This window comes from Cucurbita moschata, unplaced genomic scaffold (assembly GCF_002738365.1).
Source record: "Cucurbita moschata cultivar Rifu unplaced genomic scaffold, Cmos_1.0 Cmo_Scf00013, whole genome shotgun sequence".
NCBI lineage: Eukaryota > Viridiplantae > Streptophyta > Magnoliopsida > Cucurbitales > Cucurbitaceae > Cucurbita > Cucurbita moschata.
The window spans coordinates 3,033,359-3,047,531 of NW_019268529.1; the positions used below are offsets into that span (position 1 = coordinate 3,033,359).

The 14,173-nt window shown below is 36.1% G+C and overlaps 4 protein-coding genes across 8 annotated transcripts; 2 read left to right on the forward strand and 2 right to left on the reverse strand.

Moving 5' to 3' along the window:
- Window positions 1–388: 388 nt before the first annotated feature.
- LOC111451541 lies at window positions 389–2,208 on the forward strand. Its single transcript, XM_023092014.1, has 2 exons — window positions 389–888; window positions 1,546–2,208. Exons 1-2 carry the CDS (start codon window positions 553–555, stop codon window positions 2,068–2,070), a joined length of 861 nt encoding a protein of 286 aa, XP_022947782.1. The 5' UTR covers window positions 389–552; the 3' UTR covers window positions 2,071–2,208.
- A 4,195-nt stretch (window positions 2,209–6,403) lies between these two features.
- On the reverse strand, window positions 6,404–8,613 carry LOC111451843 (protein ALP1-like). Its single transcript, XM_023092425.1, has 2 exons — window positions 7,062–8,613; window positions 6,404–6,732 (listed from the first exon to the last, which is right to left on the reverse strand). The coding sequence occupies exon 1, from the start codon at window positions 8,477–8,479 to the stop codon at window positions 7,121–7,123; it is 1,359 nt and encodes a 452-aa protein (XP_022948193.1). The 5' UTR covers window positions 8,480–8,613; the 3' UTR covers window positions 6,404–6,732; window positions 7,062–7,120.
- Window positions 8,614–9,351: 738 nt separating this feature from the next.
- On the forward strand, window positions 9,352–9,917 carry LOC111451661. Its single transcript, XM_023092156.1, has 2 exons — window positions 9,352–9,551; window positions 9,618–9,917. Exons 1-2 carry the CDS (start codon window positions 9,374–9,376, stop codon window positions 9,866–9,868), a joined length of 429 nt encoding a protein of 142 aa, XP_022947924.1. The 5' UTR covers window positions 9,352–9,373; the 3' UTR covers window positions 9,869–9,917.
- A 2,007-nt stretch (window positions 9,918–11,924) lies between these two features.
- Window positions 11,925–13,602, reverse strand: LOC111451078 (extensin-like). Of its 5 annotated transcripts, none has more exons than XM_023091342.1 (4): window positions 13,388–13,602; window positions 13,101–13,249; window positions 12,341–13,018; window positions 11,925–12,257 (listed from the first exon to the last, which is right to left on the reverse strand). In XM_023091342.1, the coding sequence occupies exons 1-4, from the start codon at window positions 13,594–13,596 to the stop codon at window positions 12,022–12,024; spliced, it is 1,272 nt and encodes a 423-aa protein (XP_022947110.1). In that variant the 5' UTR covers window positions 13,597–13,602; the 3' UTR covers window positions 11,925–12,021. The 5 variants fall into 5 exon arrangements, with proteins under 5 accessions (XP_022947110.1, XP_022947108.1, XP_022947106.1 ...); XM_023091340.1 differs by having other exon boundaries at window positions 12,341–12,599; window positions 12,714–13,018; window positions 13,101–13,602; XM_023091338.1 differs by having other exon boundaries at window positions 12,341–12,599; window positions 12,669–13,018; window positions 13,101–13,602.
- Window positions 13,603–14,173: the final 571 nt, after the last annotated feature.

Genomic DNA, 14,173 nt, shown 5'->3' on the forward strand with positions numbered 1-14,173 from the left:
ATCCATTAGTGAAGTAGTGACGAATGACGTATTCACATAGTTTCGGAAGGTTTTTGGTGAGTCTTTTTGCGATTAAGCAATAACTTTTTTTTTTAAGCGTGCTACTTTGTTTGACGTCATTTGTGAAGCCACGACAGAGGTATATTCAACATAACGCCCTGGCATAAGTATGACGACAGTCTCTTATGGTAGCTCCTTGTCGTTATGACTCTTGCATGCACTTGCTGTTACTTTAAACGTATATTGGAAAAAAGAACCAAACTTGCTTTTCACATGAATTTTTCATTTTTAAGATTTGATTTCTCCAATAATTTTCTATTCTAACTTATAAGCTAAAGCTACATGCATTCGACTTATAATTATATATATATATATATATATATGTATGGTGGATCCATTTTTGATCAATTTAGGAGGTTTCTCCAATTCATCTCCAACCCAATTTCCCTCAACTTTACTCTTCTTCCTCTCCCACCTAATCCTTCTTCTTCTTCTTCTCTTTTCCATTCATTTCCCATAAAAGCTTCCGCCGGCAGCCGAGTTTTCTTAGAGATGGAAGTAGTTGTTAGAGTCCCTCCGGCTGCCGACATCTTCAACATCGGCGGCAGCCCTTGCTCCTCCCACTACCTGTCCGCTCCTACCAGCCCCTCCCATGCCTTCAACTTCTTCTCCTTCGACGACGACGACGTTCCCATTGTCTCTCCCTCCGCTGTCCCCTTCGGCTGGGAGGAGAAGCCCGGCATCCCCAAGTCCCCCAAGTCCTCCTGTACCGATCAGGATTTTGAATTTGATTTTACTTCTCAGTCGTTTAGTAAAGCTTCTCTCTCCGCCGATGAGCTCTTCGACGGCGGTAAGATCAAGCCGCTTAAACTCCCGCCTGGATTTCAGGTACCTTTTTCAATTCTCTCTCCCTCACTTACATCTATGTTCTCTTATTATTCTTTTTTAATTTAAGATTATTATCAGTAAAATTAGTTTTTAATGAGTATTTTTGAAACACGTTATTAGAAATTCCATCGATAAGTATTTTTTAAATTTAAAAAAAAATGTAAAAAAGTTTTTTGAAAATCTTTAAAAGAAACTGGTATTTTTGAAAAAGTACTGAAAATAAATATTAACACTTTAGAAAAATATTTACTGGTAATCTTTTTTTTAATTTGAAAATATTATTGAAATAATTTAATATTTTATTTCTTTTATCATTTTTTAATTTTAAGAATATTATCCGTAAACTATAAATATTTTTCAATTTGTTTAAAAAATGTAAAACTAATTTTGATTTTTTAAAAAATATAAAAATGTTATTGAACCTTTTGAAAATTTAGTGATATTTTTTAAATGATTTTGAAAGTAAAATATTAATTGTTTTTGGTATTTTAATATTTTTTAAAAATATTTACGGGTAGTTTTCTTTTTTAAAAAGAATTTGAAAATATTATTGAAATATTTGAAAGCAAAATGTAAAATTGAAAATATTTTTATTAATTGAACCTAATAATTTTGAAAAATCTTATTTAAATTTAGTTAATTTAATATTTTATTCAGTCGAAAATGTGGTCCCCAAGACCGCCTCGAAAAGCAGAGAGCAGCGTCGACGACCCATTTGAAGCAGCGCTGATGAAGGAAACTGCGCTCGACGGAGGAACAACCGATCAAATCTCATACATTTCCTCTCAAACTGCGCTCGACGGAGACGACGGCGGCTCCCTCGCCGCCGCCGTCAAATCAAAGTCGGCGATCTCATTTTCAAAAGCCAACAAAAGATGGAGGCTGAGGGACTTACTGTTTCGCAGTGCATCGGAAGGCCGATCGACGGCGAAAGCTGATAAATTGAGGTCAAAGTACGTTGTGATTTCTGAAAATATGGACAACGACGTGAAGATTTCGAGTTTCCGGTCGGCCGACGGCGGAGATTCGAGGTTTCATTCCACGGCGGCGAACCGGACGGTTTCTGAGAAGTTGATGATTACGAAGAAGGGACTTTTGCCCATCAAACCGGGTTTTCTGGGCCGTTTCTGCGGTTTAACCGGTCTAGTATGCCGGAGATTTCCAGGGGAATTGGGTCGTTGACACGTGGATGAACCAGCAAAATTTTTAAATTTAAAATTTTAATTTTTTTGGTATTGTGTTTGTGGGTGTAAGACATATTCATAAATGAATGATTTAAGAAATTGAAGTTATAAATAAAACTATAAATTAATAAAAACATTAGAATGAATTAAAAAATACCCAATTTTAAAAAGTTAAAAGTAGATTTATAGTTATAAATAAAAATAATTAATATTTTATTTTAAAAAATTTCACTTAACCTTTAAACTTTTCAAAAACTTCAAACAAACGTGTTCTTAAAAATAATTAACATCCTTAAAAATAATTAATATTCTTAAAAGTCACATTAATATCCTTTCAATTTTTAAAAATTGTTTTAATTTTTTTTTACACCACTTGTCACGATCTCACTCTTGATGGATGCAGACTTGCGATTATGCAACACTCACTTTCCAACGACAAGTGAGTTAAGCCAATTCGTTCTTACGTCACCTACGGCCAAACGACGTATGCTCGAGCCTCTGGTCTCGATTTTAGAAAACGAGGACAGACAGAGATTTTTGAAAGAGAGATTTTGAAAGATACGTTATATATGCAAGCAAGAGAGTAACATCAACAGCTCACTCATGATATATAACTAGATAGGAAGAAGTTGACTAACTAATAAGATAAAAAAAAATTTATGAGTATATTTTTAAAAATAACTTAATTTTTTTAGATAATTATTTAATTAGTAAAAAAGAAATAAATAAATAAATTAATTAATTAGTTGCAAGAATTTTCAAATTCATAAGAAGCTTCATGAACATAGTTTTATATTAAAGTTGGGTTTGGTAGTATAATTAATATAATATTGTTGTCGGTTTGATAAAGCATTGACTATCGAAAATGAATACAAAAATAAGCTATTGAAATGGTCAAGAGTCATCTCGAAAAGCATATGATTAAAAAAAATTGTTATTAAGAATCAGAGTCGGTTTCTTCTTCTTAATTTTTTTCGTCACTTCTATGCCAAGACGTTGCATTTCGGGTTTAAATATGTGTACATACAATCAACAAGAAAAATCAAGGGACCATTTTTGTTGTTTTAAATGAGGTCACCGCTCCTGACTTGCATTGAATGAGGATCGTCTAGCTGTTTAGCTCAATGTTAACTGACATATAGAGACACTGATTACTTAATCCATGTCGGAAGCTAGTTTTGAGAAAACACATGGACCATCCATAATGACCAAACTGTACTAAGATCCCGTGCAAAAAATTTGGCAACAAACATAGATTCACCCTATACAACGACTTTGATGGATAACTATCTGGTCACGTCACATAAGGGTAATTAACACAATAAAATAATTGTCATCATAATAGCTAAATCATTATCAAACGTAGATTCAACCATACTTTTCATGCATCATATTCATACGATACATAAACCATGATACGTGCACGTTTATCTAAGAATTTTAGAAAACAAAACATTTAAAATTTGGTTATGGACCATCATCATAGGACCAAAATCAAGACTTTGATTTGCTTTATGAAACCGAAACAAATCTTAGGTCCACCTATGTGGTGATCTCGATCGCGCCTTCCTATTACCTTAGTGAGTAATTACCGGTAAATCATTTTATTATATGTAATCAAATCATATTAAAGATACGTCTTATAAACAATGTCACGATGCACAGTATATTTAAAATTTTATAGCTCAATCTCATGCATATACATCTAACAATTTTAAAAATAAAAAAAAAATGTTTATCATCGAATGTGATTATCGTCCCCTTAGCTAGAAGGTACATGCCACATCGCAACCAAAACACGTGAAATCATAAAATCCATGAAATTCTAGCTTTGAATAAGGAATATTGAGGCATATTAACATTGAAAATCAAACCAAGACGAGAAAAGTGGAGGGACCAAATGTGTCTAATGGTCTAATGGTCCAATTTGATGTTCTCGCCTATACTTTTCTTTGGCTCAAGCTTTCGAGTCGTATAGACCACTTTTCGTTAATGGTCGCACCCTTCCGAGCTCTTTCTATTTGTCTTTGTGCTATAAATCTAGTGGAGAGAGTGACATAGTTGAATATTGATATAATTAAACTTATCAACCTACCCACTTAAATTTTTGTGTCGGTTTAACATAGCATCAAAATAAAAAGTACTGAATTTGAATATTTATAATGTTGTTTCACGTAAGCTTCCATTAGCTACAGTAACAAAAAAAAAACTGAACGAATAGATCAAAATATTACTAAACTCGAGCCTCACCGAAATAAATAAATAAATAATAAAGCTAAATGTGGAGTTGGTGTTGGAATGTGTTAACAAAAAAGACGTGGTTAGAAAATATTGGTGAAAAGAAGAAAGCTAAGCGTTAGATTTACTTTATTACAATTGGGCAATTGTGAGTCTTATTAACGTCACTTTCTATCGTTCTCTTTAAAGTTTTCCCTTTTTCGTAAAGAAAGCTTTCTATGGCTTGCAAAGTTTTGACCGAATTTTTCAATCAAAGTGTTTGTATTTAAGAAGCATGAACTTTATGATATTAGTGGTGCTAAAATGGCAAATCCCATCACATCTATAACGACGCAGGCAATATTTAAAATTTGGATTCAGCACGTGATGATCTTGATATTCTTCTATGACATGATCATATTATTTTTTTCTCGCTTGTAAGAGTAAAGACTATCTCTACAGACCAACACGAGTTCTTTGAGCATGTTTTGTCTTCACTCGTATGTTTCATATACTCTTGTTAGTATGTGCATGTAGTAACTTTCTATTCTTTTAAATTTTTATTAATTTTTTATTCTCAGAATCGCTCTCATTCAGATGTTGTCCCATTCATTTATGTACTCTTCATTTACTCGAATGTCACATGACCATCAACTTTCGCTTTGGTTCGTCCCCGAACCATACTTTATTAGGAGAGGTACCACACTGATACCATTAGTAACGACCCATGTATCAAGTGCCGTATCTGGATTAGTAACAACCTATGCATTAAGTGTCATATCTGGATTTTAAATCTTATGTCTCACTCAGTAAGATCCATGCATTTGGTTAAAATATCTAAATTTGAATAACTACTTTTAACCTTCTAAAATGTTTACCCCTCAAAGATTTTTGCACAAAATTTTTTATAAACATGTTCACATGTTAATACGAGATGATCATCGGTTCTAATGTTCTAATATTCTATTTAAATAAGATGAATTAAAACGATATTTTGTAAATAAGTAATTATCTTAAATATATTATTATTTTATAAAATTAGTGACTAGGCCATAGTGTCGTTTTTTTAAAATAATTTCAACCCATTGACGTGGACCAATAGATGTCCAGTCAAATGGGAAGACCCAACCAAAATGAAATAGACATTAGAGGATATGAACAAAGCTTTAAATATTTCAATCGATAAGATTTTCTTAATATTGACTAATCAATAATTAAAATTAAGAACGAGAGAAAATATGATCTATTCAATTTCAGCGTACAAAATAAATAATGTGCTAGAATTAACACTACTAATCATTCCTAATCATGATACTTTAGTGACTTAAAATTAGTGTTTATCACAAGATTTCTGTGTAGAGTGCAAGACATATGTATGGGGGAAAACATGTCAATCAAACCTACTAGTAGGAATGATGAGACATGATCATTTATGAGAGAACCTACGTCGATTGGAGAGAACGAAAACTACTTTATAAGAGTGTAAATTAGAAACCTTGAGGAGAAGCTTAAAAATAAAGTCTAAGGATAACAATATCTGTTAGCAGTGAGCTTGAGCCGTTACAATTTAGGGTAAGCAAGAAGATGCGCATAGTACCTATGGTCTCGTTGGTGTATTTCACAGAGAGATGTGTTGGACATCCTAAAGAGAAGGATGAAATAGAGTCGTCTTGACACAAACAACTGTACGTGAAACTTCCTAATCGTAAAATTTTTAAAAAATGGAAAACTAAGAAAAATAAAAATAAAATTGCTAAACAAAACCTTAAAATTTTAGTTTCCATTAATGGCTAGTTGCAAAACTTCATCGAACACAAGCAAAGCATGAAGAATAGCAAAACCCTATACCTCATTTAACTCGACCAATAAATCCAGATGGATCATCGTGAAAGAATTTTTCGGCCTACAAAAAGTCAGATTTGTGCTCGAGAAGATTATCGAGTAATCAGAGATTAAAAAAATAAAACATTAGAAATTTTGTGAGGCAAAAAAATATCAAATGGGCTACATGAAGCTGGCATGCCTGTAAACTCGAGCATGGTATTCGAAACGTTTTCCTAGTTATATCGAGCTAAATGCTTTCAGGAATGAAAATATGCAAGGCAGCCAAAACATATCATCCAAAAACTCTCCTAGAATTGTTCTTATATGGGATAGACACGTTACATCATAGCAGCACGACAAAATGAAGACAACGGCTCAACACAACATTCAGGGACCGACCATTTTTCTAAACCGCCTCAAATGTCGTAGTTTCAACCAACATTCAGCCATAATCTACAGCACCTTAGCATGTTAAGGAGACACAAACGCATCCCTTTGTTCCTAACTTACATACCTCAAGCTATCTGTCAATGCCATATTACTCCATTCTTGCAGTTCTCTGCCATTTCATATACATTTTTCTCAGACAACCAAATTCCTTCTCGAATCAACATTGAATCTACAAGAACAACATTGAATTCAGAACTTAAGATAGCTTAATCTAATAGCTTTCTCACATATGATGCAATCAGATGATATTACTCAACTAGCTTCTGCGTATGCATCATTACTCTTAATGTATCGGCCCAAGCCCATAGTTAATAAACAGATATTGTCCTCTTTAGGTTTCCCCTTCCAGGCTTCCCCTCAAAGTTTTATAACGCGTCTGCTATGGAGAGGTTTCCACATCCTACAAAGAAATGCTTCGTTCTCCTCCCCCACCATAAAACAGAAACAAAACTATCTATCAAACATGGCAAGAATGAAAAAACTACAAGAAAAACTTACATTTGAAGAACAGAGGCTGGAAGCTCATCTTCCCTTCAAAAGAATTGATTAAACATTAGCTATCTTGATGAAAGCCTATGATGCAAATCATCAGCCAACGCCTGCCTCACACTTTCACCATAGTAACACAGGGATTTCTCACTGTCAAGGATGTCAGGCGCAGGGCCAGTCTCCTCTGGATCCTTCAAAGGTTCAGGCTCTGGCTCCTTCGCAATTTGACACAAATTATGCAATACACAACAAGCAACAATGGTCTGTGGAGCATGGCTTAAACCCACATTCAAATCCTGAAGAATCTTCCACCTAGCCTTCAGCAACCCAATTGCGTCAACCACAACAGACCGACCCTTCATTAGCATTCCATCGAACAGGTTCTGTGCAGGCGTGCCGATGCCGTTTGGCGAAAATGGTGTCAACAGGAAAGACAACAGAGGATAGCCCCAATCTCCAGCAATGTAAGGACGAACATGGTGACCCCTAACATTGATAACCTTGTCCCATACAATATCACCAGAAGTAAGCCTATGGTACATTAGACTATCCCTAAAATGGCTGGCATCATCACTGCCACCAGGAGCTTTAACGCATACATCCCAGAAGATCTTCTTGTTGTCAGCAACGACCTGAAGCAGAACCGATGGATACCCAAATCGGCAATTGTAATTAGTCGAAATGCTCTGGTCGGCAGGCAATCGACGAAGCTTGATTGGACTGCTATCAATGGCGCCACACATATTGGGTAGAGAAGTCAATTTTTCAAAAGCTTGAGTTGTTTCAATCAAGCGCCGACGACTGACCGGAATTTTGATGAATTCAGCGTAGAGTTTGGTGGCCAAAAGACGGGTGACCATGTTGGTGATTTTGGAAACGAGATAGGGTTCGAGGGAGAAACGAGCAGCTAGGGTTTTAGCGGAGAGGCCATGGCAGAGACGGGAGAGGACCATGGCAACGGCGTAATCGGAAGGGAGAGAGAGATTGGAGAGGGCAATGTGGGGTTTGAGTTTGTCAACGATGGTGGTGAAGACAGGGTGGGAGATGCCATAGAGGGAGCGCCAATGGGCATCGCGAAGAGGGGCTTCGAGGGACCAGATGTGGTCAGTGGAGAAGGCGCGGAAGGCGGAGACGGAGTAATTGGAGGAGGAGGAGGTGGGAGGAGGGGGAGTGGTGGTGGAGGCAGCGGAAGGGGAGGAAGGTGAGTTGGGGCGAGAGGAGGCGATGAAGGAGAGAACGGAGGCGATGGTGAAGAAGAGGAGAGGTGCGGCGGAGGAGGAGGAGAGGAGGGAGGTGGGGGAGTTGAGGGAGGCGGAGGAAGGGGAGGAGGCGGAGGAGGGAGTGGAGGGGAGGAGGGAAATGGTGGGATCTAGGTAGTTGTGGAAATGAAGGAGGGTTGAGAGCATTAGTAAGAAGGATTGATCCATCGACTTTGGTTCTTCTCGCCGGAAACGGAGGTCGGTTTAGGGGACTGATTTAAGGGAAAGGGTTTCTTCCAAGAATTCCGCGACAGTTCTTGAGAAGCAGAGCTTGAGCCTGCTGCAACAATGGCGGATGCCCGGAAAACCAGATCGGTCTGGTTTACTCCTTCAACCTGCCCAAGCAAGACGGGCCTGGGTAGATCATCATCTTGGGCTCGGCCCATTAATTCTTCCCCATCTAAAAGGTATGAATTATTATTAGTAAATCAATTTTGAAAATAAATAAATAAATTTCGTTTAAATTTTTTTATTAATTTAAATTATTAAAATAATTTTCATTCCTTTATCTTAATTTTTAAAATTTTAAATTTATTTTGTAATAAATCTTAACTATTATTTCTTCAAATAAATGAATTTAATAAAATTATAAACAATTACTCTTATTTTAATAAATGATTTTAAGAAAAATATTTTTATATTTTTATTATTTTTTATTTTAAACTTTTAAAATGGTTTATTTTTTTACATCAACTTTTACCCTAAAAATTATAATTTTTAGCTCTCTGTCTAAAAATGTTTTAACCCGACCCATGCTCTTAATTTAATGTTATAAATGAATGTGGTTTAATTTAGGTTGCATTTAAGATTGGATGTAACACAGTAACCATTTTTGGACAATTATTATTACTAACAAATGCAGTTTTTACTATAAATGAGGAAGCAAAAACAACAATTTATTCATAACTTTAATTTAATGAATTTAATAGAAATGAACCATTTCACACTTAGAAAGCGTTCATATCATCAAGAAATTATAACTGAATTTGAATGTCATTAATTCAATTCTCTCTATAAAACCCCTCAGCCCCAAATACAAAGGCCATCATCAACATCTTAGACATGGCTTCCTCGTCTTCCGCTGCCATCCTCGTCCTCGTTGTCTCTTGCATGTCAGTTGTCTGTTCGGCCCGAGGTCCGAAAAAGATTGTCGTGGGCGGTCATCAAACGTGGGAGTTTGGCATTGACTATAGTGATTGGGCGTTAAAAAATGACCCTTTTTATGTTAATGATGTTCTTGGTGAGCTTAAATTGAATGCATGATATTGAATAAGGGCGAATTTGTTCAAAGGTTTTGTTTTTGCAGTTTTCAGGTACCCGGCTCCGAATGGATTCGGATCTCCTCATAGTGTTTACTTGTTACCGAACTTGGAGAGTTTCTCGAACTGTGATTTTTCAAAGGCTCGAGAGGTAGCGAATACGAGCCAAGGAGAAGGAGATGGGTTCGAGTTCGTGCTCGAACAATCTAAGACTTACTACTTTGCTTGTGGTGAACGCAATGGGTTGCATTGCGTTGATGGAAACATGAAATTCTCTGTGTTACCAAAAGCTTACTAGAAGAATATTCGTGTTCTTTTAAAAAAAATAATGCATTATCCAACCAAATTCATTCCTAACAACGTTATGAATTTCTTCTAATATGTCTTTATATTCATTCGAGACGTGTAAACTACATATATAAATTATATACAAATTACTATTGTTTAAAGTTTATTACAAAACGTAGACTAGAGAATAAGATACAAATTTAAACGATACTAAAAGACCACAAAATTCACGCAAGACTGACGGCCCTGGGACGACCCTGTCTATGACTGCATAGCTTCTGAATACTCCTCTATCTCGACCAATAGTCAGTGAAAATCTAAAAAACGAAATGTAAAATTGAGTGAGTACAAAATACTCAGTAAGAAACCTACTTGTAGGCTCTCATCGCATCCCATCCTAATAAGTTACAACGGGCTTTTCTTTGGGTTCTAGAAAGTTCGAGCCTAAATTCTACCTAATCTTCTGGGAAGGTCTTGAAGTTCTAAGTAGTTTTCTTGTCTATCATAAATCCACTCTGGGTCTGGAAGTTGTTAACTCATTTCTAGCGTACTGAATCTACTAGACAACGTAACTTAGCTTAGCGTACTGAATCTACTAGACAACGTAACTTAGCTTTAGAGTGGATTTTTTTTTTCTCGTACTTTGTAAGCTTACTTTGCCTTGGTAGATGGCGCGACTTCATCACATGTCAAAGGACAGTATGATGTTTTTCTCCAAACATCATTATGTAAGATTAACTAGCGATTCTTCCACATGAATCACCACAATGGCAAAAGTCTAGGGTAGTGATCTCGCATACTAACTAGCTGCTAAGTTTACCTATGTGTTCCATCTCACCCTCGGAGGATGAGTTTATAGTACAATAATACTATTCAAGGAGCCTCTTGTTAGCTTTTTGGTCCTTAATCTCAAATTAATTAATTGATATTTTATGATAACAAACGTGCATTTAATTACTAATAATTTCAGTGTTTTGAAGTGTCCAATAGTATAAAGATTGGAATGACAATTATAACCCCTTTTGAATCACTCAAATCACGACTAAAAGAAAAGATTAGAATTGAAATAGATGCAATAGAAAGACGATTCTAATACCTTTTGAATCACTCAAATCAGAACTAAAACGAAAAAATTAAAATTGAAACCGACAGAATAGAAAATATTTGACCTGATGACATGAGAACTGAATTGGCATCATCGACCAATCAAACAACGAGACATGAAGTTTGGGGAGAGTAACAATTGGTGACCGTCTTAGTTGCTTTTAAAATAAATTAATTATATATAATATTATATTTAAAAAAATAACAATAAATAAATAAAATTTTAACTTATGGTCTTGGTTATTATTATTTAAAAAAAAAATTCAAAATTACGACCGTTGATCATTAGTATCATTCTTATATTATTTATAATTTTAAATTAAAATTTAAAAAAAATTAAAAGGAAAAAATTTCAAATTAAGCCATGATTTTTGTCGCTCATCTCCCAATTTAGACATATCCTCTTCTCACAATTGTTCTTAGTCCTCACTTTTGCACTCTAAATAAATAAATAAATATATATATATATATATATATATATATATATATATATTTTTTTTTTTTTGAGTTGGTGTACGCATCCAACAATTGGTATGAGAACAATTGTTGGGTCTAGGGTTCGTGAAGGCCAAGTCTAGGAATACATATACGAACTTGCCTAGGATCCATGTGTGCGAGTGTGTGAGTCCCACGTTAGTTGGGGAAGAGAACGAAATACCATTTTATAAGGGAGTGAAAACTTTTTCTTTGCAGGCGCATTTTGAAGCCTCGAGGGAAAGCCTGAAAGGTAAAGTCCAAAGAGGACAATATCAACTAGTAGTGGACTTGGGCTATTACAGCGCACGATATAAGCCGTGTGCAAAGAAATACTACATATTCAATACTGCCCGGACTAGAAGTTGAGACAAATATCATGAAATGATGTTAAATGAGAAGTCTCAAACACAATTACATGTGATTGCATTTTCTAACTCAAAAATGGAGTCATTTATTGAGTATTTCTTTAAATACTCGACTCAAAGTAAAAACAAGACACTTATTCATGAGCATTTTATCTCGCCAAACACGTGGATTAGGTTAAATATATTCTAAGAAGTGCCTTCGAAGAAACCACTGATATCAAGCTTGAGCTATTGGTGTTACAGAGAACTTCATGGATCCAAGTTTGCAATGGAAGCCATTGCCTTCACCGCAAGCAAAGTAGTAAGGATTTTGCTGGTTGAGTACAAACTCAAAGCCATCTCCACTTCCTTGTGTTAAATTTGCTACCATTTTGGCTGTTCCAAAGTCACAATCCACCAAGCTTTGCATGTTTGGTAGCAAATAAACGCTATGGGTACGATCGTATTTGAATACTGCAAAAAAATAATTACTTTTCATAAGTTCGGGAGTGAAATTTTTTAATAATAAGCATTAGAAATCACGATGTTAAGGTTACCTAGAATATCGTTTAGATAAAAGGGTCCGTTTTTTAGTGCCCAATCATTATAGTCAAACCCAAGACGCCATTGTTCTGATCCACCTACGATGATTTTTCTTGGAATTTGTGGAGTCGGTGATGGAGGTGGTGATGGTGATGGGGATGGTGATGGTGATGGAGGTAGTGATGGTGGTGGTGGCATTGGTTGTGGTGGCATTGGTCGTGGTGGAGGTATTCGTGGTCGTTTTGATGGTGGTGGTGGTGACGATGGTGGCACCTGTCTTGGTGGAGGTATTCGTGGTCGTTTTGATGGTGGTGGTGGTGATGGTGATAATGGTGGTGGCACCTGTCGTGGTGGAGGTATTCGTGGTCGTTTTGATGGTGGTGGCACATGTCGTGGTGGAGGTATCCGTGGCGGTCGTGATGGTGGTGGCGGTGATGGTAGACACCTTGATTGTGGGGTTATAGAGAACTTCATGGATCCAAGGTTGCAATGGAAGCCATTGCCTTCTCCACAAGCAAAGTAGTAAGCTTTTTGTTGTTTAAGAACAAAATTAAACCCATTTCCACTTCCTTGTGTTAAATTTGCCACCAATTTAGCCCTTCTAAAATCACACTTGTTCAAGCTTTGCATGTTTGGTAGCAAATAAACATTATGAGGAGGAGTTGAACTGTTCGGAGGATCGTATTTGAACACTGCAAATCGTTGAAACCATTCCAAAAAGTTAAGCTTCGGAATTAAATTTTGTAGATAAAAATGAATTTATAAAAAGCTTACCTAGAATATCGTTCACATAAAATGGACCATTCTTAAGTATCCAATCATTATAGTCAAAGCCAAGACGCCAATATTTAGAACCACCCACTATAATCTTTCTTGGATTTTGTGGGGTCGGCAATGGTGATGATGGCGGTGTTCGAGGCCGTGGTGGTAGTGGTGGAAACCATCGCGGTGGTGGTGTTCTAGGCCGTCGTGGTGGTGGTGTTCGAGGTTGTCGTGGTCGTGATGGTGGTGTTCGAGGTTTTTGTGGTCGTGATGGTGGTGGTGTTCGAGGTTGTCGTGGTCGTGATGGTGGTGGTGACGGTGGCAGACATCTCCATGGTGGTTGTGGCAAACATCGTGATGGTGGTGGCGGGAACCGGGGACGTTTATGCCTAGAACTGAAAAGAAAAGTGGTATTACGAGCCCTAAACCAACTCGGGTCGGCCGAGCTTAGAGTTGACATGCACGCTAACACGAAGAGAACGATAACGTTAGAAAATATGGAAGCCATAGTTAGAATGTGAAGCTTTTCCTGATAGTTTTGTGAGAGTAATGGGGTATTTATATTGTGAGAAATGTGCAAAAAAAATCAAATATTTGGTTTGTAAAATGTCCACAATTTGGGTCTTCCACTTGTGAGCCTAACTTTCATTAAACTTTTCATAGTGCAATTCAAACATGATGGCAAGCACTAATGGTTACCCAAACAATTATTAACATCATACGAAGTGATATTTTCACTATTTTTTTAACATGAATAATATATTAATTCAAATTTTCTCGACTATAATAATAATTTATTGAATTAATATATTGACAACGAGAGTTTCTTAATGCACCACACTTAAATGGTGTGCGAAACCTCTGTATTTATAATCAAATACATTACAGGATATGGAAACAATAATATATGGAAACATTAAAAAACAAATATCTTATATATGGTAAACTATAATTTAGTATTAAATATCCTTAACATCTCTATCTTTGAAAATATATGGAGCTTAAAAAATTTCTCTTTGAAGCGGGACGAAGACGGGCAGATCAGAGAATTGACCAGGGATGTGGACGGAGAATATAATCCCCGT

Coding starts and splice junctions, on each gene's coding strand:
- LOC111451661 (XM_023092156.1), top strand. CDS start 9,374: ATGGCTTCCTCGTCTTCCGCTGCCATCCTCGTCCTCGTTGTCTCTTGC. Junction 9,552..9,617: donor TTATGTTAATGATGTTCTTG/GTGAGCTTAAAT, acceptor TTGTTTTTGCAG/TTTTCAGGTACCCGGCTCCG.
- LOC111451078 (XM_023091337.1), bottom strand. CDS start 13,596: ATGGCTTCCATATTTTCTAACGTTATCGTTCTCTTCGTGTTAGCGTGC. Junction 13,019..13,100: donor TTATGTGAACGATATTCTAG/GTAAGCTTTTTA, acceptor AACGATTTGCAG/TGTTCAAATACGATCCTCCG. Junction 12,258..12,340: donor TTATCTAAACGATATTCTAG/GTAACCTTAACA, acceptor ATTTTTTTGCAG/TATTCAAATACGATCGTACC.
- LOC111451843 (XM_023092425.1), bottom strand. CDS start 8,479: ATGGATCAATCCTTCTTACTAATGCTCTCAACCCTCCTTCATTTCCAC.
- LOC111451541 (XM_023092014.1), top strand. CDS start 553: ATGGAAGTAGTTGTTAGAGTCCCTCCGGCTGCCGACATCTTCAACATC. Junction 889..1,545: donor AACTCCCGCCTGGATTTCAG/GTACCTTTTTCA, acceptor TATTTTATTCAG/TCGAAAATGTGGTCCCCAAG.